This window comes from Oncorhynchus keta, unplaced genomic scaffold (genome assembly GCF_023373465.1).
Source record: "Oncorhynchus keta strain PuntledgeMale-10-30-2019 unplaced genomic scaffold, Oket_V2 Un_contig_7541_pilon_pilon, whole genome shotgun sequence".
In the NCBI taxonomy this organism is placed as follows: Eukaryota; Metazoa; Chordata; class Actinopteri; order Salmoniformes; family Salmonidae; genus Oncorhynchus; species Oncorhynchus keta.
The window spans coordinates 87,501-109,965 of record NW_026289524.1 but is presented as its reverse complement, the minus strand read 5'-3'; the positions used below and the strand labels follow the sequence as shown (position 1 = coordinate 109,965).

General features: G+C 44.6%; 1 protein-coding gene and 2 long non-coding RNA genes across 7 annotated transcripts in view; 2 read left to right on the top strand and 1 right to left on the bottom strand.

The window, feature by feature from the left end:
• LOC127926413 (uncharacterized) overlaps positions 1-22,465 on the top strand; it is a 68,047-nt gene that overhangs the window by 14,842 nt on the left and 30,740 nt on the right. The window lies entirely within an intron of this gene.
• LOC127926412 (uncharacterized) lies at positions 7,925-10,206 on the top strand. Of its 5 annotated transcripts, none has more exons than XR_008124103.1 (3): positions 7,925-9,051; positions 9,166-9,222; positions 9,682-10,206. XR_008124103.1 is itself a non-coding variant. In XM_052511822.1 (3 exons), exons 1-3 carry the CDS (start codon positions 8,801-8,803, stop codon positions 10,157-10,159), a joined length of 1,185 nt encoding a protein of 394 aa, XP_052367782.1. In that variant the 5' UTR covers positions 7,925-8,800; the 3' UTR covers positions 10,160-10,206. The 5 variants fall into 5 exon arrangements, 2 of the variants coding, with proteins under 2 accessions (XP_052367782.1, XP_052367781.1); XR_008124102.1 differs by having other exon boundaries at positions 7,925-9,108; XM_052511822.1 differs by having other exon boundaries at positions 9,166-9,621.
• LOC127926416 (uncharacterized) lies at positions 10,492-11,203 on the bottom strand. Its single transcript, XR_008124107.1, has 3 exons — positions 11,183-11,203; positions 10,958-11,092; positions 10,492-10,912 (listed from the first exon to the last, which is right to left on the bottom strand). It is a non-coding gene; the product is annotated as an uncharacterized LOC127926416 (long non-coding RNA).

Below are 22,465 nucleotides of genomic sequence, written 5' to 3'. Positions count from 1 at the left end.
CCTGAAATAGCCTCCACATCCTCTGTACACTGTACCTGTACCATTGACCAGTATTACAAAATGTTAACATGACCTGTTATAGCCTCCAATTGTGGTCCATCACCTCCACAAAACTCTGTACCCCTGTATATAGACTCCACATTGAGGTAGCCCCTGTATACTGGCTTTTCTGTACAGATAACCCCACATTGACTCTGTACCCCCATATAGCCTCCACATTGACTCTTCCCCCTGTATAAAGCCTCCACATTGACTCTGTACCTTCTGAATTATTCCAAACACTGTTAAGAGTATATAGCCTCCACATTGAGTTGTTGGTACTGTACCCCCTGTATATAGCCTCCACATTGACTCTGTACCCCCTGTATATAGCCTCCACATTGACTCTGTACCCCTGTATATAGCCTCCACATTGACTCTGTACCCCCTGTATAAAGCCTGACTCTGTACCCCCTGTACTGTAATCCAGCCTCCACATTGACTCTGTACCCCCTGATATTTACTCTGTACCCCTTATAAAGCCATAGTGAAACTTTAATGAAAGGCCTGTTCACTGTACCCTCTGTATTGTCCACATTGTGGGTGGTTGTACCCCCTGATATAGCCTCCACATTGGCTCTGTACCCCCTGTATAGCCACCACATTGGTACTGTACCCCCTACACTGTATATAGCCTCCACATTGACTCTGTACCCCCTGTATATAGCCTCCACATTGACTCTGTACCCCTGTCATAGCCTGTTCACATTGACTCTGTAGCCCCTGTCCATAGCCTCCACATTGACTTGACCCCCTGTGAGCCTCCAAACATTGACTCTGTACCCCAATCAAATAGCTCCACATTGACTCTGTACCCCTGTATATAGCCTCCACATTGACTCTGTACCCCTGTATATAGCCTCCACATTGATAACTGTACCCCATGTATATAGCCTCCACATTGACTCTGTACCCCCTGTATATAGCCTCCAGCATTGACTCTGTACCCCCTGTATATAGCCTCCACATTGACTCTGTACCCCCTGTATATAGCCTCCACATTGACTCTGTACCCCCTGTATATAGCCTCCACATTGACTCTGTACCCCCTGTATATAGCCTCCACATTGACTCTGTACCCCCTGTATATAGCCTCCACATTGACTCTGTACCCCTGTATATAGCCTCCACATTGACTCTGTACCCCCTGTATATAGCCTCCACATTGACTCTGTACCCCCTGTATATAGCCTCCACATTGACTCTGTACCCCTGTATATAGCCTTTACATTGACTCTGTACCCCTGTATATAGCCTCCACATTGACTCTGTACCCCCTGTATATAGCCTCCACATTGACTCTGTACCCCTGTATATAGCCTCCACATTGACTCTGTACCCCTGTATATAGCCTCCACATTGACTCTGTACCCCCTGTATATAGCCTCCACATTGACTCTGTACCCCCTGTATATAGCCTCCACATTGACTCTGTACCCCTGTATATAGCCTCCACATTGACTCTGTACCCCTGTATATAGCCTCCACATTGACTCTGTACCCCCTGTATATAGCCTCCACATTGACTCTGTACCCCCTGTATATAGCCTCCACATTGACTCTGTACCCCCTGTATATAGCCTCCACATTGACTCTGTACCCCCTGTATATAGCCTCCACATTGACTCTGTACCCCCTGTATATAGCCTCCACATTGACTCTGTACCCCCTGTATATAGCCTCCACATTGACTCTGTACCCCCTGTATATAGCCTCCACATTGACTCTGTACCCCCTGCTATTGTTATTTACTGCTGCTCTTTAATGATTTGTTATTCTTATATCTTACTTTCTGGGGGTATTTTCTGAAAACTGCATTGTGGGTTGAGGGCTTGTAAGTAATCATTTCACTGTAAGTCTACACCGGTTGTATTCGGCCCGTGTGTCAAATACAATTAGATTAGATTTGATATGTTAATGGGTTGAGTGTCGTCACTCAGAACGCTGCTGTCAGGAAGCTTCTTCAGTTCTGCATCTTGTTATCTGCATCAGACGGAGGTCTTGGACTATGTCCTATATAGTGCACTACTTTTGATCAGGTAGAAGGGACCCATTTGACATGCAGCCCCTGGGCTTTAGGAGTGGGTTATAGAGTGGTGTTAATGGAGAGGGAAGAAGGACTGTGGTTCTACAAAGAGAAACATCACAGCTGGCTGCTTCATGAGGCTGAGAGATCTGGTGACTGTCTGAAACAGCAATACAACTGCTGCAAATAGAACACGGCCCTCCATGAACATCTGCATCCCAATGACATGTATTTACGCCTGGTTTCTGCTTGTGTTTCAAGCTGCGTTCATACTGCACTTATCCCAGAGCTAAAAACAGATCTTAGCCCAGAGCTAAAAAGAGATCTTAGCCCAGAGCTAAAAAGAGATCTTAGCCCAGAGCTAAAAAGAGATCTTATCCCAGAGCTAAAAAGAGATCTTAGCCCAGAGCTAAAAAGAGATCTTATCCCAGAGCTAAAAAGAGATCTTATCCCAGAGCTAAAAAGAGATCTTATCCCAGAGCTAAAAAGAGATCTTAGCCCAGAGCTAAAAAGAGATCTTATCCCAGAGCTAAAAAGAGATCTTATCCCAGAGCTAAAAAGAGATCTTAGCCCAGAGCTAAAAAGAGATCTTAGCCCAGAGCTAAAAAGAGATCTTAGCCCAGAGCTAAAAAGAGATCTTAGCCCAGAGCTAAAAAGAGATCTTAGCCCAGAGCTAAAAAGAGATCTTATCCCAGAGCTAAAAAGAGATCTTATCCCAGAGCTAAAAAGAGATCTTATCCCAGAGCTAAAAAGAGATCTTAGCCCAGAGCTAAAAAGAGATCTTAGCCCAGAGCTAAAAAGAGATCTTATCCCAGAGCTAAAAAGAGATCTTAGCCCAGAGCTAAAAAGAGATCTTAGCCCAGAGCTAAAAAGAGATCTTATCCCAGAGCTAAAAAGAGATCTTAGCCCAGAGCTTAGCCCAGAGCTAAAAAGAGATCTTAGCCCAGAGCTAAAAAGAGATCTTAGCCCAGAGCTAAAAAGAGATCTTAGCCCAGAGCTAAAAAGAGATCTTAGCCCAGAGCTAAAAAGAGATCTTATCCCAGAGCTAAAAAGAGATCTTATCCCAGAGCTAAAAAGAGATCTTATCCCAGAGCTAAAAAGAGATCTTAGCCCAGAGCTAAAAAGAGATCTTATCCCAGAGCTAAAAAGAGATCTTAGCCCAGAGTTAAAAAGAGTGAGTTAACATCACCCTTAGCTGAGGGACTGCTCCAGAGTAGGTTAGCACTGACTTTCGGGTTCACAGAGTTCGCGTTGCCACACAATTTGAATATTCTACTGTAGAAAAGTGGCAGTTAGTTTCTGTTAGCCGAGGGCTTGACTGAGGTGCAGTATGCAGGAATCGCAATGCCATTTCCTGGTTGCTCAAATTGTAATAGTTGAGGCCTGCCGGGTGGTGCAGTGGCCTAGGGCACCTCATCGCAGCTTTAGCTGTGCCACCAGAGACTCTGGGTTCACGCCCAGGCTCTGTCACAGTTGGCCGTGACCGGGAGGTCCGTGGGGTGACGCACAATTGGCCTAGCGTCGTTAGGGAGGGATTGGCCCTCCCATATCCTTGTCTCATCACGCACTAGCGACTCCTGTGGCGGGCCGGGCGTATTGGTGTGGCTGGCTTCCGGGTTGGGTGCGCGCTGTGTTAAGAAGCAGTGCGGCCTGGTTGGGTTGTGTTTCGGAGGATGCATGGCTTTCGACCTTTGTCTCTCTCTCAGCCCGTACGGGAGTTGTAGCGATGAGACAAGATAGTAACTACTAACAATTGACACCCTGAAAAGGGGGGTAACATTAAAAAATATATGTTTTTCTAATAGTTCACCTAATTTCAGTTTATGTGACAAAACAAGCAATATGGCGTATAAAATCATTGTACCATCTAAACCATCTAAACCACTGTGAAATATATTTTCAATAACCCAAAATATTGTATTTTCAACTGTTGTACAAAAAATTAAGTTAAGAACGGGAAGCATAGAAATAGCTCATGTAGCTCATGTAGCTCAAGCTTCTTAGACTTGCTTTTAATAAGAATGACAGATCTATAACACACATTTCTATGTGAATTTGGTCAGGTCGCCCAACAGGTTACATATGGCAGCTTTAAGATGTGGGAGATACTGAGTCAGTCAGGCTGTGTGAATCACTAACTGGCCATAAACGGAACTGGAAAAGGAAATGGATTCTATTTATACTACATTTATCACTACTTACTTCCAGGACTTAGGGGGATTTGGTAGCATTACAGATGCTTTCCACTACTCTACTTTACTTCAGTTCACTGCTCTTCTGTCCTCGTTCTGAGATCGTTTAGAACACGTTCACACTTGAAAAGGAATACTTGAAACTAAGTGGAAGTGTGCATTTGAAGTTACTATTGTATTCTTAAAGGGATTTCAAGAGGACAACAGCTCCCCTCCCAAAAAAATTACCAATGTACATCAGTCAAACGAAAGTAGGTTATTAGGTTTTGAGGGTGCAGGAACTGCCATTGTGCCAATCCATCCAGCATGCAAGTTATCTTGAAGGGTGGTTCAGGGTAAAGATGGATGGAGTCTATGCTGTGAGTGTCTCTGGGGATTTGTGTTGATGTCTGAGCCAACTATCCACCGTTACTTTCCCTCTGGGTGACTGAGCACTGAGCAGCAGCTGTAACTGGGCTGGTAACAGACAGAAGGGTCCCAGGCAGGACAGGACAGTGACTGAGCACTGAGCAGCAGCTGTAACAGACAGAAGGGCCTCAGGCAGGACAGGACAGTGACTGAGCACTGAGCAGCAGCTGTAACAGGGCTGGTAACAGACAGAAGGGTCCCAGGCAGGACAGGACAGTGACTGAGCACTGAGCAGCAGCTGTAACAGACAGAAGGGTCCCAGGCAGGACAGGACAGTGACTGAGCACTGAGCAGCAGCTGTAACAGACAGAAGGGCCTCAGGCAGGACAGGACAGTGACTGAGCACTGAGCAGCAGCTGTAACAGGGCTGGTAACAGACAGAAGGGCCTCAGGCAGGACAGGACAGTGACTGAGCACTGAGCAGCAGCTGTAACAGGGCTGGTAACAGACAGAAGGGCCTCAGGCAGGACAGGACAGTGACTGAGCACTGAGCAGCAGCTGTAACAGGGCTGGTAACAGACAGAAGGGCCTCAGGCAGGACAGGACAGTGACTGAGCACTGAGCAGCAGCTGTAACAGGGCTGGTAACAGACAGAAGGGTCCCAGGCAGGACAGGACAGTGACTGAGCACTGAGCAGCAGCTGTAACAGACAGAAGGGTCCCAGGCAGGACAGGACAGTGACTGAGCACTGAGCAGCAGCTGTAACAGACAGAAGGGTCTCAGGCAGGACAGGACAGTGACTGAGCACTGAGCAGCAGCTGTAACAGACAGAAGGGTCTCAGGCAGGACAGGACAGTGACTGAGCACTGAGCAGCAGCAGTAACAGACAGAAGGGTCTCAGGCAGGACAGGACAGTGACTGACTGAGTGACAGTAACAGGGCTGGTAACAGACAGAAGGGCCTCAGGCAGGACAGGACAGTGACTGACTGAGTGACAGTAACAGGGCTGGTAACAGACAGAAGGGTCCCAGGCAGGACAGGACAGTGACTGACTGAGTGACAGTAACAGGGCTGGTAACAGACAGAAGGGTCCCAGGCAGGGCAGGACAGTGACTGACTGAGTGACAGTAACAGGGCTGGTAACAGACAGAAGGGTCCCAGGCAGGGCAGGACAGTGACTGACTGAGTGACAGTAACAGGGCTGGTAACAGACAGAAGGGTCTCAGGCAGGACAGGACAGTGACTGACTGAGTGACAGTAACAGGGCTGGTAACAGACAGAAGGGCCTCAGGCAGGACAGGACAGTGACTGACTGAGTGACAGTAACAGGGCTGGTAACAGACAGAAGGGTCCCAGGCAGGACAGGACAGTGACTGACTGAGTGACAGTAACAGGGCTGGTAACAGACAGAAGGGTCCCAGGCAGGACAGGACAGTGACTGACTGAGTGACAGTAACAGGGCTGGTAACAGACAGAAGGGTCCCAGGCAGGACAGGACAGTGACTGAGCACTGAGCAGCAGCTGTAACAGGGCTGGTAACAGACAGAAGGGTCTCAGGCAGGACAGGACAGTGACTGACAGCCTGATGATGCCAGTTCCTCATGCCAGGATCCTGCAGCTGGAGGCAGGATCTTTATCCCACATGACCCCCTATTCCCTTCATATAGCACCACTGTTGACTCGGTCCCGTAGGGCTCTGGTCTAAAGCAGGGCACTATGTAGGAAATAGGGGGCCATTTATCACGCCTCAGTGTCTTCATCCCCTGCCTGTCGTCCCCTGCCTTCATCCCCTGCCTGTCGTCCCCTGCCTTCATCCCCTGCCTGTCGTGGTCAACAGATTGACCAATATCCTTTAACCTTCTTAGTGGAAATGGAAGGCAGAAAGCTGCAGAGTCCCTCAGTCCTAATCGTACATTTTGGAAGGTCTGTATTTATTTAGGCTATTAACCACTCAGAATGACACGCGAGGACTGTAGGGAAACTCAATGAGACTTGTGGCTCATTTCTGAGAGCACCTGCTTAGTACAACACAGCCCTGAGTCTAACAGAGGAGAGGAGGACCAGTCAAACACAGAGACAGAGACAGAGACAGAGACAGAGACAGAGACATAGAGGGTGTAAGTTAAGCTGTGTGAGTCTGTAATGAGCCCTGAGTCTAACAGAGGAGAGGAGGACCAGTCAAACACACACACACACACACACACACAGAGATAGAGAGGCTGTAAGTTAAGCTGTGTGAGTCTGTAATGAGCCCTGAGTATAACAGAGGAGAGGAGGACCAGTCAAACACACACACACAGAGACAGAGACAGAGAGACACACACCTGTCACTATCGTTACGTGCACCTGCGTGTCATTCCTATATATGTCCCTCCATGGCCTACAGAGAGATGAACCTGGAGAAGAGTCCCCTCAGCACGCTGGTCCACAGAGTCCCAGGACAGCCACACTATAGACCCAGCCTTTTTGTACTTTCACTATTTGAACATCATTACAACACCGTATATAGACATAATATGACATTTGAAATGTCTCTATTTCTTTGAAAGTTGTCAGTGTAATATTTACTGTTAATTTTCACTTTTGTTCATTATCTATTTCACTTGCTTCGTAAACGTGTTTTCCCAGAGAGAGAGAGAGAGAGAGAGAGAGAGAGAGAGAGAGAGAGAGAGAGAGAGAGAGAGAGAGAGAGAGAGAGAGAGAGAGAGACAGAGAGAGAGAGAAGGGGTGGAGGAGGATGTGGTTAATTGACAGGATGTGATACAGCTCTGTGCAGTGTTGTGACTCCCAGCCCAACCATTATGCATCAGCATCCCAGGCATCACTAAGACGCCGCCACTCAGCCCCTTTTCCACGTGAGACTGAGAAACCTGCAGTAGCTGCAACAGGACCACACTGACCCTGGAGACGTCATCCATCATCCAACCCTTCAGCCACATCCATCGTTGTAAAAACAGCTGAAATGTGATAGTAAAAGCCGTATCCCCGCTGAACTCTCAGCCAGCGGTACTGTGATTTAGTTATGGGAGCGAGTCCTGCAGACTGTCCACACGCAGCACCCGCCAAAGGCACCTCATGAGTTTTCTCTCTCTCTCTGATACACACACACACACGAGCCTACACACACACACACACACACACACACACACACACACACACACACACACACACACACACACACACACACACACACACACACACACACACACACACACACACACACACACACACACACACACACACACAGCGTGCAGACACACACACATGAGCGTGCACACATACACACACACACACCATTATCCCCCTTGGTCAAGAGATGATATGTCCTGAGGAAATATGCAGCATATCATGGTGGGACCTGGTCTGTTTGTCATTGTGTGTGTGTTTCAAATCAAATTTGACTTCAAATCAAATCAAATTTATTCGTCACATACACATGGTTAGCAGATGTTAATGTGAGTGTAGCGAAATGCTTGTGCTTCTAGTTCCGACAATGCAGTAATAACCAACAAGTAATCTAACTAACAATTCCAAAACTACTGCCTTATACACACAAGTGTAGGGGGATAAAGAATATGTACATAAAGATATATGAATGAGTGATGGTACAGAGCGGCATAGGCAAGATGTAGTAGATGGTATAGAGTACAGTATATACATATGAGATGAGTAATGTAGGGTATGTTAACATTATATAAAGTGGCTAGTGATACATTTTTACATACATTTTTCCATTATTAAAGTGGCTGGAGTTGAGTCAGTGTGTTGGCAGCAGCCACTCAATGTTAGTGGTGGCTGTTTAACAGTCTGATGGCCTTGAGATAGAAGCTGTTTTCAGGGTCTCGGTCCCAGCTTTGATGCACCTGTACTGACCTCGCCTTCTGGATGATAACGGGGTGAACAGGCAGTGGCTCGGGTGGTTGTTGTCCTTGATGATCTTTATGGCCTTCCTGTGACATCGGGTGGTGTAGGTGTCCTGGAGGGCAGGTAGTTTGCCCCCAGTGATGCGTTGTGCAGACCGCACCGAGGACCGAGGATCAGCGGGGTGGAGATGTTGTTACCTACCCTCACCACCTGGGGGCGGCCCGTCAGAAAGTTCAGGACCCAGTTGCACAGGGCGGGGTCGAGACCCAGGGTCTTGAGCTTGATGACGAGTTTGGAGGGTACTATGGTGTTAAATGCTGAGCTGTAGTCGATGAACAGCATTCTTACATATGTATTCCTCTTGTCCAGATGGGTTAGGGCAGTGTGCAGTGTGGTTGCGATTGCGTCGTCTGTGGACCTATTGGGGTGGTTTGTGTGGCTGTGTGTCTATGTGTGTGTGTGTGTTCTGTTATATAGCCTGCACAGTGTTTACCAAGATAACAGAGGAAGAGTAATCCTACTCAGGTGGTGGCTGGGACACAGAGTTTACCAAGATAACAGAGGAAGAGTAATACTACTCAGGTGGTGGCCGGGACACAGAGTTTACCAAGATAACAGAGGAAGAGTAATACTACTCAGGTGGTGGCCGGGACACAGAGTTTACCAAGATAACAGAGGAAGAGTAATCCTACTCAGGTGGTGGCTGGGACACAGAGTTTACCAAGATAACAGAGGAAGAGTAATCCTACTCAGGTGGTGGCTGGGACACAGAGTTTACCAAGATAACAGAGGAAGAGTAATACTACTCAGGTGGTGGCCGGGACACAGAGTTTACCAAGATAACAGAGGAAGAGTAATACTACTCAGGTGGTGGCTGGGACACAGAGTTTACCAAGATAACAGAGGAAGAGTAATACTACTCAGGTGGTGGCTGGGACACAGAGTTTACCAAGATAACAGAGGAAGAGTAATACTACTCAGGTGGTGGCTGAGACACAGAGTTTACCAAGATAACAGAGGAAGAGTAATACTACTCAGGCGGTGGCCGGGACACAGAGTTTACCAAGATAACAGAGGAAGAGTAATACTACTCAGGTGGTGGCTGGGACACAGAGTTTACCAAGATAACAGAGGAAGAGTAATCCTACTCAGGTGGTGGCCGGGACACAGAGTTTACCAAGATAACAGAGGAAGATGGGGAATCCTACTCAGGTGGTGGCCGGGACACAGAGTTTACCAAGATAACAGAGGAAGAGTAATACTACTCAGGTGGTGGCCGGGACACAGAGTTTACCAAGATAACAGAGGAAGAGTAATACTACTCAGGTGGTGGCTGGGACACAGAGTTTACCAAGATAACAGAGGAAGAGTAATACTACTCAGGTGGTGGCTGGGACACAGAGTTTACCAAGATAACAGAGGAAGAGTAATCCTACTCAGGTGGTGGCTGGGACACAGAGTTTACCAAGATAACAGAGGAAGAGTAATACTACTCAGGTGGTGGCCGGGACACAGAGTTTACCAAGATAACAGAGGAAGAGTAATCCTACTCAGGTGGTGGCTGGGACACAGAGTTTACCAAGATAACAGAGGAAGAGTAATACTACTCAGGTGGTGGCCGGGACACAGAGTTTGTTGTGGCCTCACTGGAATGTTGTGTCTTTACCAGCCAGGTGGGTTCTGTGAATAGATTTATTTGCTCTACTTCCTACTTCCTGCTTCAGGTGGACAGGATTGACTGTGTTGAGGACAGAAAGGTGGACAGATGGGGACAGAGGATGATAGAGAGGGGAACAGAGAGAGCTGATGAATGGAGGTGTGATTAACGAGTATACCAGGCATAGCTGCCAGGCTCCACCTACAAGGGAAAGACCGGGGGAGAAGAGAAAGGTGGACAGATGGGGACAGAGGATGATAGAGAGGGGAACAGAGAGAGCTGATGAATGGGAGGTGTGATTAACGAGTATACCAGGCATAGCTGCCAGGCTCCACCTACAAGGGAAATACCGGGGAAGAACAGAACTTCTCTCGCTATGCTTCTGTACAGGTTGATACAGTACTGCAGAGTGCAACTCTTGGAGGACAATGGAACGTGTAGAAGTGCGTGAGTTTCAAAATTGTAAAAATGTGTTTTTATTAAATTCCACTGTCCTTCAAGAGGAATTTCCTGTTCACTTCAGACTGCTCCTCATTTCATGCATGGTTGGAGAGCCAGGTAGCTGCAGTGATACACACAGTAACTGACTGAAAGCTCAGACTTTACACTCTCTCTGGTCTGGGGAGATATTAGGTTTTTCTATGTTTTATTATTATTGTCCATGTCATCTTATTCTCTGAGATCTAAAACCCAAACCTGATCCCAAATTAGCACTCCTCCTCTGTGATCTAAAACCCAAACCTGATCCCAAATTAGAACTCCTCCTCTGAGATCTAAAACCCAAACCTGATCCCAAATTAGCACTCCTCCTCTGTGATCTAAAACCCAAACCTGATCCCAAATTAGCACTCCTCCTCTGAGATCTAAAACCCAAACCTGATCCCAAATTAGCACTCCTCCTCTGTGATCTAAAACCCAAACCTGATCCCAAATTAGCACTCCTCCTCTGTGATCTAAAACCCAAACCTGATCCCAAATTAGCACTCCTCCTCTGTGATCTAAAACCCAAACCTGATCCCAAATTAGCACTCCTCCTCTGTGATCTAAAACCCAAACCTGATCCCAAATTAGCACTCCTCCTCTTGTGATCTAAAACCCAAACCTGATCCCAAATTAGCACTCCTCCTCTGTGATCTAAAACCCAAACCTGATCCCAAATTAGCACTCCTCCTCTGTGATCTAAAACCCAAACCTGATCCCAAATTAGCACTCCTCCTCTTGTGATCTAAAACCCAAACCTGATCCCAAATTAGCACTCCTCCTCTGTGATCTAAAACCCAAACCTGATCCCAAATTAGCACTCCTCCTCTGTGATCTAAAACCCAAACCTGATCCCAAATTAGCACTCCTCCTCTGTGATCTAAAACCCAAACCTGATCCCAAATTAGCACTCCTCCTCTTGTGATCTAAAACCCAAACCTGATCCCAAATTAGCACTCCTCCTCTGTGATCTAAAACCCAAACCTGATCCCAAATTAGCACTCCTCCTCTGTGATCTAAAACCCAAACCTGATCCCAAATTAGCACTCCTCCTCTGTGATCTAAAACCCAAACCTGATCCCAAATTAGCACTCCTCCTCTGTGATCTAAAACCCAAACCTGATCCCAAATTAGAACTCCTCCTCTGTGATCTAAAACCCAAACCTGATCCAAAATTAGCACTCCTCCTCTGTGATCTAAAACCCAAACCTGATCCCAAATTAGCACTCCTCTATGATCTAAAACCCAAACCTGATCCCAAATTAGCACTCCTCCTCTGTGATCTAAAACCCAAACCTGATCCCAAATTAGCACTCCTCCTCTGTGATCACTTGATACATATGGCCCAGACTTTTAGTCAGAGTTTGGTGAGATGCAACACTAAGGGAGTAATGTGTGGTGTTGTGAATGGTTGGACGGTGTCACGGGCGTCGTAAGAAGTGGACCAAGCTGCAGCGGCGTGAGCGTATATATTCCTTTTATTTATAGAAAATGTAGTCAAGAAAACAAGGAACCGACTGTGAAGCTTAACTTCGGCTATAATGCCTCTAACAAAGTTAACTACCCACAATAACAAAAGGAAAAAAGGCTACCTAAGTATGATTCCCAATCAGAGACAATGATAGACAGCTGTCCCTGATTGAGAACCATACCCGGCCAAAACATTGAAACAGTAAAACATAGAAATAAAGAAACTAGAATGCCCACCCTAGTCACACCCTGGCCTAACCTAAATAGAGAATAAAAGCCTCTCTATGGCCAGGGCGTGACAGACAGATGGCAGCCTCTAGCTCTTCCTCTAACTCTTCCTCAGCCGTAATCACATCAGTATTGGATGGCTCACCGCCGGCCAGTCGTAATGACTTTGTCTACAATTATCTGACTGCTGTTACAGTTACAGAATTACATTCCCATCAATCTCTTGGCACCGCCTTTATCGTCACCTCCCGTGTCCTGGCCTGCATCCCAAATGGAACCCTATTCCTACATAGGGCACTACTTAGTAGTAGAGAGGGAATAGGGCACTACTTAGTAGTAGAGAGGGAATAGGGCACTACTTAGTAGTAGAGAGGGAATAGGGCACTACTTAGTAGTAGAGAGGGAATAGGGCACTACTTAGTAGTAGAGAGGGAATAGGGCACTACTTAGTAGTAGAGAGGGAATAGGGCACTACTTAGTAGTAGAGAGGGAATAGGGCACTACTTAGTAGTAGAGAGGGAATAGGGCACTACTTAGTAGTAGAGAGGGAATAGGGCACTACTTAGTAGTAGAGAGGGAATAGGGCACTACTTAGTAGTAGAGAGGGAATAGGGCACTACTTGGTAGTAGAGAGGGAATAGGGCACTACTTAGTAGTAGAGAGGGAATAGGGCACTACTTAGTAGTAGAGAGGGAATAGGGCACTACTTAGTACTATAGAGGGAATAGGGCACTATTTAGTAGTATAGAGGGAATAGGGCACTAGTAAGTAGCCAGTCAGCCATTCAGTCAGTCAGCCACAGTCAGTCAGCCAGTCAGCTGTTCAGTCAGCCACAGTCAGTCAGCCAGCCAGTCAGCCAGCCAGTCAGTCAGCCAGTCAGCTGTTCAGTCAGCCACAGGCAGCCAGCCAGTCAGCTGTTCAGTCAGCCAGCCAGTCAGCTATTCAGTCAGCCAGCCAGCGAGCCAGTCAGCAGTTCAGTCAGCCAGTCAGCCAGCCAGTCAGCAGTTCAGTCAGCCAGTCAGCTGTTCAGTCAACCAGTCAGTCAGCTAGCCAGTCAGCCAGTCAGCCAGTCAGCCAGCCAGTCAGCAGTTCAGTCAGCCAGCCAGTCAGCAGTTCAGTCAGCCAGTCAGCTGTTCAGTCAGTCAGCCAGTCAGTCAGCTAGCCAGTCAGCAGTTCAGTCAGCCAGTCAGCTGTTCAGTCAGCCAGTCAGTCAGCTAGCCAGTCAGCCAGTCAGCCAGTCAGCCAGCCAGTCAGCAGTTCAGTCAGCCAGCCAGTCAGCAGTTCAGTCAGCCAGTCAGCTGTTCAGTCAGCCAGTCAGTCAGCTAGCCAGTCAGCCAGTCAGCAGGCCCATTCTCTGAACATCTCCATAATGCATCTGGATTCTAAAAGTGATTTTCATAAGAAGGCCTGGGCTGGGAAGTGGGAAGTTGTATCATTTGGAGATATCAGATAATGCCTTGAAGTAATGACCACTCTGGCCTGATCTCCATCTTGGCTATGGGGAAAATCAATATCAGCTGTTGAGCAGATGGAAAAAACATGGAGTTATATTGCTGTAGTTCAGTGATAACCTCTTAAAAGAGTGTGTCACTCAACGGTTAGCTACTCTGCTTCGAGCCCTCTTCCTCCCTCCCTGCCTGTCCGTCTGTGTCTGTGTTCGCCGGTTTGTCAGCCTACAGCTTTGTGGGAGGGGGAGGGGGGGGGGTCCAGCTAACACACACTTCCAACCCTCTGTGGGAGGCTGGACATCCACCCCCCCCCACACACACACACACTTCCAACCCTCCTCTGAAAAGAATGATGGGTTCCTAGTTTCTGATGATAGCTAATGGGATATCCAGTGTTATTATAGTGGTAACAGATGATAGCTAATGGGATATCCAGTGTTATTAAAGTGGTAACAGTTAGATGATAGCTAATGGGATATCCAGTGTTATTATAGTGGTAACAGATGATAGCTAATGGGATATCCAGTGTTATTATCGTGGTAACAGATGATAGCTAATGGGATATCCAGTGTTATTATAGTGGTAACAGATGATAGCTAATGGGATATCCAGTGTTATTATAGTGGTAACAGATGATAGCTAATGGGATATCCAGTGTTATTAAAGTGGTAACAGTTAGATGATAGCTAATGGGATATCCAGTGTTATTATAGTGGTAACAGATGATAGCTAATGGGATATCCAGTGTTATTAAAGTGGTGACAGATGATAGCTAATGGGATATCCAGTGTTATTATAGTGGTAACAGTTAGATGGTAGCTAATGGGATATCCAGTGTTATTATAGTGGTGACAGATTATAGCTAATGGGATATCCAGTGTTATTATAGTGGTAACAGTTAGATGATAGCTAATGGGATATCCAGTGTTATTAAAGTGGTAACAGTTAGATGATAGCTAATGGGATATCCAGTGTTATTATAGTGGTAACAGTTAGATGATAGCTAATGGGATATCCAGTGTTATTATAGTGGTAACAGTTAGATGATAGCTAATGGGATATCCAGTGTTATTATAGTGGTAACAGTTAGATGATAGCTAATGGGATATCCAGTGTTATTAAAGTGGTAACAGATGATAGCTAATGGGATATCCAGTGTTATTATAGTGGTAACAGTTAGATGATAGCTAATGGGATATCCAGTGTTATTATAGTGGTAACAGTTAGATGGTAGCTAATGGGATATCCAGTGTTATTATAGTGGTGACAGATTATAGCTAATGGGATATCCAGTGTTATTATAGTGGTAACAGTTAGATGATAGCTAATGGGATATCCAGTGTTATTAAAGTGGTAACAGTTAGATGATAGCTAATGGGATATCCAGTGTTATTATAGTGGTAACAGATGATAGCTAATGGGATATCCAGTGTTATTATAGTGGTAACAGATGATAGCTAATGGGATATCCAGTGTTATTATAGTGGTAACAGTTAGATGATAGCTAATGGGATATCCAGTGTTATTATAGTGGTAACAGTTAGATGATAGCTAATGGGATATCCAGTGTTATTATAGTGGTAACAGATGATAGCTAATGGGATATCCAGTGTTATTATAGTGGTAACAGTTAGATGATAGCTAATGGGATATCCAGTGTTATTATAGTGGTAACAGTTAGATGGTAGCTAATGGGATATCCAGTGTTATTATAGTGGTGACAGATGATAGCTAATGGGATATCCAGTGTTATTATAGTGGTAACAGTTAGATGATAGCTAATGGGATATCCAGTGTTATTATAGTGGTAACAGATGATAGCTAATGGGATATCCAGTGTTATTATAGTGGTAACAGATGATAGCTAATGGGATATCCAGTGTTATTATAGTGGTAACAGATGATAGCTAATGGGATATCCAGTGTTATTAAAGTGGTAACAGTTAGATGATAGCTAATGGGATATCCAGTGTTATTATAGTGGTAACAGATGATAGCTAATGGGATATCCAGTGTTATTATAGTGGTAACAGATGATAGCTAATGGGATATCCAGTGTTATTAAAGTGGTAACAGTTAGATGATAGCTAATGGGATATCCAGTGTTATTATAGTGGTAACAGATGATAGCTAATGGGATATCCAGTGTTATTATAGTGGTAACAGATGATAGCTAATGGGATATCCAGTGTTATTATAGTGGTAACAGATGATAGCTAATGGGATATCCAGTGTTATTATAGTGGTAACAGTTAGATGGTAGCTAATGGGATATCCAGTGTTATTATAGTGGTAACAGATGATAGCTAATGGGATATCCAGTGTTATTATAGTGGTAACAGATGGTAGCTAATGGGATATCCAGTGTGTCCCAACGATAGACAACCACAAATCCGGACCTCTTGTGATCAGTTTTACTGGCTAGAATCACAACGGGAGTCCCGTCATAAAAGCAAGAAGTCTAAATCATCATTCTGTCTCCCGCTGGAGGCGTGTCCCAAATTACATCCTATTCAGACCATACGGCTCTAGTCAACAGTATTGCACTATATAGGGAATAGGGTGTCATTTGGGACAAACCCTATGCATGGGGTTCATTCTGTCCACACAGGCTGTGTGTTGAAAATGTACTCTGAAGATAAGCTTACATGTTGTCCCCAGGGATCGTCTTCCAGCAGCCCGCCGGCCAGATTGCTAATGGAAAGGTTTCATGTCAACATGACATGGCTGTCGATAGACAGTGGACCCACAGGATGACAGGATATGTGTCTCATCTTGTCCCTCCTGCGTACTTTGTTCACTGCGTGATCGTTTAGCTATGATTCACAGGTTTAGTCATTTATCAGACACTCTTATCCAGAGTGACTTACAGGACCAATTAGGGTTGAGAGATGTTTCATCTCGTTGGCTGGAGGATTGGAACCAGCAACCTTTCTGTTATTGGCCCAACTCTCTAACTGCTAGGCTTCCTGCCCCCTGGGTGGATGGGTGGTTCCTTGGGAGAGGTGTAACTGCATTGACCATATGGGGTCGTACATTGTGAAGTCAAACGCATGCAGACTCCTATCAAAGAAATGCTATTTGGGTTCTATAACAATCTGGGCTCTTAAGTTGCTTCCTGGTAGTACAGTACAGTACCTTTGATCATATGGGTTGACAACCTTTGACCTGCTGTTGATGCTATATGCTCAGTTCCAGTTCTGGTCCATCCCCCTCTCTGTGGTGTAGATAAAACAGTGACTTCATCATGGCCTTGATCCTATAGTTCTGGTACCAGACCAGTCATAGCCTTGATCCTATAGCTCTGGTACCAGACCAGTCACAGCCTTGATCCTATAGTTCTGGTACCAGACCAGTCACAGCCTTGATCCTATAGCTCTGGTACCAGACCAGTCACAGCCTTGATCCTATAGTTCTGGTACCAGACCAGTCATAGCCTTGATCCTATAGCTCTGGTACCAGACCAGTCACAGCCTTGATCCTATAGCTCTGGTACCAGACCAGTCACAGCCTTGATCCTATAGTTCTGGTACCAGACCAGTCACAGCCTTGATCCTATAGTTCTGGTACCAGACCAGTCACAGCCTTGATCCTATAGCTCTGGTACCAGACCAGTCACAGCCTTGATCCTATAGCTCTGGTACCAGACCAGTCACAACCTCCTCCTCCTCCTCCTCCTCTATATCTGTGTCTTGTATCCCTCCTCCTCCTCCTCCTCCCCCCCTCCTCCTCCTCCTCCTCCTCCTCCTCCTCCTCCTCCTCTATATATGTGTCTTGTATCCCTCTTCCTCCTCCTCTTCCTCCTCCTCCTCTTCCTCTATATCTGTGTCCTGTATCCCTCTTCCTCCTCCTCCTCCTTCTCCTCCTCTATATATGTGTCTTGTATCCCTCCTCCTCCTCCTCCTCTATATATATGTGTCTTGTATCCCTCCTCCTCCTCCTCCTCCTCCTCCTCCTCCTCCTCCCTCCTCCTCTATATATGTGTCTTGTATCCCTCCTCCTCCTCCTCCTCCTCTATATATGTGTCTTGTATCCCTCTTCCTCCTCCTCCTCCTCCCTCCTCCTCCTCCTCCTCCTCCTCCTCCTCCTCCTCTCTCCTCTATATCTGTGTCCTGCATCCCTCTTCCTCCTCCTCCTCCTCCTTCTCCTCCTCTATATCTGTGTCTTGTATCCCTCCTCCTCCTCCTCCTCCTCCTCCTCCTCCTCCTCCTCCTCTATATATGTGTCTTGTATCCCCTCCTCCTCCTCCTCCTCCTCCTCCTCCTCCTCCTCCTCCTCCTCCTCCTCCTCCTCCTCCTCTATATCTGTGTCTTGTATCCCTCCTCCTCTTCTATATCTGTGTCTTGTATTCCTCCTCCTCCTCCTCCTCCTCCTCCTCCTCCTCCTCCTCCTCCTCCTCCTCCTCCTCCTCCTCCTCCTCCTCCTCCTCCTCCTCCTCCTCCTCTATATATGTGTCTTGTATCCCTCCTCCTCCTCCTCCTCCTCCTCCTCCTCCTCTCTATATATGTGTCTTGTATCCCTCTTCCTCCTCCTCCTCCTCCTCTTCCTCTATATCTGTGTCCTGCATCCCTCTTCCTTCTCCTCCTCCTCCTTCTCTTCCTCTATATCTGTGTCTTGTATCCCTCCTCCTCCTCCTCCTCCTCCTCCTCCTCCTCTATATCTGTGTCTTGTATTCCTCCTCCTCCTCCTCCTCCTCCTCCTCCTCCTCTATATCTGTGTCTTGTATTCCTCCTCCTCTATATCTGTGTCTTGTATTCCTCCTCCTCTATATCTGTGTCTTGTATTCCTCCTCCTCCTCCTCCTCCTCCTCCCTCCTCCTCCTCCTCCTCCTCCTCCTCCTCCTCCTCCTCCTCCTCCTCCTCCTCCTCTCCTATATCTGTGTCTTGTATTCCTCCTCCTCCTCCTCCTCCTCCTGTGTCTTGTATTCCTCCTCCTCTATATCTGTGTCTTGTATTCCTCCTCCTCTATATCTGTGTCTTGTATTCCTCCTCCTCCTCCTCCTCCTCCTCTATATCTGTGTCTTGTATTCCTCCTCCTCTATATCTGTGTCTTGTATTCCTCCTCCTCTATATCTGTGTCTTGTATTCCTCCTCCTCTATATCTGTGTCTTGTATCCTCTGTGTCTTCCTCCTCCTCCTCCTCCTCCTCCTCCTCCTCCTCCTCCTCCTCCTCCTCCTCCTCCTCCTCCTCCTCCTCCTCCTCTATAGCTGTATCCTGTATCCCTCCTCCCCTATAGCTTTGTTAGTAGACAGATGAGCTGTCAGAGATAAGATCTGTGTCCCAAATAGTACCCCATTCCTTATAAAGTGCTCTACTTCTGACCAGAGCCCTATGGGCCGTGTGTAGGGAATAGGGTGCCATTTGGGATGTTACCAAGGTGGCTGGTTACCAGGACAAACGTGTCTGTCAGGCTTGGTGAATGCTGCAACCTGCCAGCCACCCACGTGGCTGTTTTTAATTGTCCTCACATCTTACAAGACCAAATAATAAAGGCCTCAGGCCAGTTGGCCTCTTTCAATTGAATTCCATTCATTTTGACAATACCATTTCATCAAGGCTTATATGTCGTCCTGTGGGACCGTTTCACACTTTGTGTAAAGCACAACATCTCCTTAAGTTACTTTTTCACCCAGTGGAGAATTATCCCTGGATTCTGGTGATTTTAAACTCATTTAAAGAGCCCTGGTCAAAAGTAGTGCACTATGTAGGGAAGAGGGTGCCATTTGGGACACAAACGAGGGGTGTTGGAATGTCTGCTCCAGTGTCAGTCTGTAGTGGATAGAAAACTCCTTTCTCTCTCAGACAGTCAGTAAAATGATGGTGTTTAAATAATGCAGTCAACATTACGATGATGGTGTTTAAATAATGCAGTCAACATTACGGTGATGGTGTTTAAATAATGCAGTCAACATTACGATGATGGTGTTTAAATAATGCAGTCAACATTACGATGATGGTGTTTAAATAATGCAGTCAACATTACGATGATGGTGTTTAAATAATGCAGTCAACATTACGATGATGGTGTTTAAATAATGCAGTCAACATTACGATGATGGTGTTTAAATAATGCAGTCAACATTACGATGATGGTGTTTAAATAATGCAGTCAACATTACGATGATGGTGTTTAAATAATGCAGTCAACATTACGATGATGGTGTTTAAATAATGCAGTCAACATTACAATGATGGTGTTTACAGGTAATAATGCAGTCAACATTACGGTGATGGTGTTTAAATAATGCAGTCAACATTACGGTGATGGTGTTTAAATAATGCAGTCAACATTACGGTGATGGTGTTTAAATAATGCAGTCAACATTACGGTGATGGTGTTTAAATAATGCAGTCAACATTACGATGATGGTGTTTAAATAATGCAGTCAACATTACGATGATGGTGTTTAAATAATGCAGTCAACATTACGATGATGGTGTTTAAATAATGCAGTCAACATTACTATGATGGTGTTTAAATAATGCAGTCAACATTACGATGATGGTGTTTAAATAATGCAGTCAACATTACTGATGGTGTTTAAATAATGCAGTCAACATTACGATGATGGTGTTTAAATAATGCAGTCAACATTACGATGATGGTGTTTAAATAATGCAGTCAACATTACGATGATGGTGTTTAAATAATGCAGTCAACATTACAATGATGGTGTTTAAATAATGCAGTCAACATTACGATGATGGTGTTTAAATAATGCAGTCAACATTACGGTGATGGTGTTTAAATAATGCAGTCAACATTACGGTGATGGTGTTTAAATAATGCAGTCAACATTACGGTGATGGTGTTTAAATAATGCAGTCAACATTACGATGATGGTGTTTAAATAATGCAGTCAACATTACGGTGATGGTGTTTAAATAATGCAGTCAACATTACGATGATGGTGTTTAAATAATGCAGTCAACATTACAATGATGGTGTTGAAATAATGCAGTCAACATTACAATGATGGTGTTTAAATAATGCAGTCAACATTACGATGATGGTGTTTAAATAATGCAGTCAACATTACAATGATGGTGTTTAAATAATGCAGTCAACATTACAATGATGGTGTTTAAATAATGCAGTCAACATTACAATGATGGTGTTTAAATAATGCAGTCAACATTACAATGATGGTGTTTAAATAATGCAGTCAACATTACGATGATGGTGTTTAAATAATGCAGTCAACATTACGATGATGGTGTTTAAATAATGCAGTCAACATTACGATGATGGTGTTTAAATAATGCAGTCAACATTACAATGATGGTGTTTAAATAATGCAGTCAACATTACAATGATGGTGTTTAAATAATGCAGTCAACATTACAATGATGGTGTTTAAATAATGCAGTCAACATTACGATGATGGTGTTGAAATAATGCAGTCAACATTACTATGATGGTGTTTAAATAATGCAGTCAACATTACAATGATGGTGTTTAAATAATGCAGTCAACATTACAATGATGGTGTTTAAATAATGCAGTCAACATTACGATGACGGTGTTTAAATAATGCAGTCAACATTACGATAATGCAGTCAACATTACGACGATGGTGTTGAAATAATGCAGTCAACATTACAATGATGGTGTTTAAATAATGCAGTCATCATTACGATAATGCAGTCAACATTACAATGATGGTGTTTAAATAATGCAGTCAACATTACGATGATGGTGTTTAAATAATGCAGTCAACATTACGATGATGGTGTTTAAATAATGCAGTCAACATTACGATGATGGTGTTTAAATAATGCAGTCAACATTACGATGATGGTGTTTAAATAATGCAGTCAACATTACGGTGATGGTGTTTAAATAATGCAGTCAACATTACAATGATGGTGTTTAAATAATGCAGTCAACATTACGATGATGGTGTTTAAATAATGCAGTCAACATTACAATGATGGTGTTTAAATAATGCAGTCAACATTACAATGATGGTGTTTAAATAATGCAGTCAACATTACGGTGATGGTGTTTAAATAATGCAGTCAACATTACGATGATGGTGTTTAAATAATGCAGTCAACATTACAATGATGGTGTTTAAATAATGCAGTCAACATTACGATGATGGTGTTTAAATAATGCAGTCAACATTACAATAATGCAGTCAACATTACGATGATAGTGTTGAAATAATGCAGTCAACATTACAATGATGGTGTTTAAATAATGCAGTCAACATTACAATGATGGTGTTTAAATAATGCAGTCAACATTACGATGATGGTGTTTAAATAATGCAGTCAACATTACGATGATGGTGTTTAAATAATGCAGTCAACATTACGATGATGGTGTTTAAATAATGCAGTCAACATTACGATGATGGTGTTTAAATAATGCAGTCAACATTACGATGATGGTGTTTAAATAATGCAGTCAACATTACGATGATGGTGTTTAAATAATGCAGTCAACATTACGATGATGGTGTTTAAATAATGCAGTCAACATTACGATGATGGTGTTTAAATAATGCAGTCAACATTACAATGATGGTGTTTAAATAATGCAGTCAACATTACGATGATGGTGTTTAAATAATGCAGTCAACATTACAATGATGGTGTTTAAATAATGCAGTCAACATTACGATGATGGTGTTGAAATAATGCAGTCAACATTACAATGATGGTGTTTAAATAATGCAGTCAACATTACGATGATGGTGTTTAA

Coding starts and splice junctions, on each gene's coding strand:
- LOC127926412 (XM_052511821.1), top strand. CDS start 8,801: ATGAACAGCATTCTTACATATGTATTCCTCTTGTCCAGATGGGTTAGG. Junction 9,622..9,681: donor GGAAGAGTAATCCTACTCAG/GTGGTGGCCGGG, acceptor AATCCTACTCAG/GTGGTGGCCGGGACACAGAG.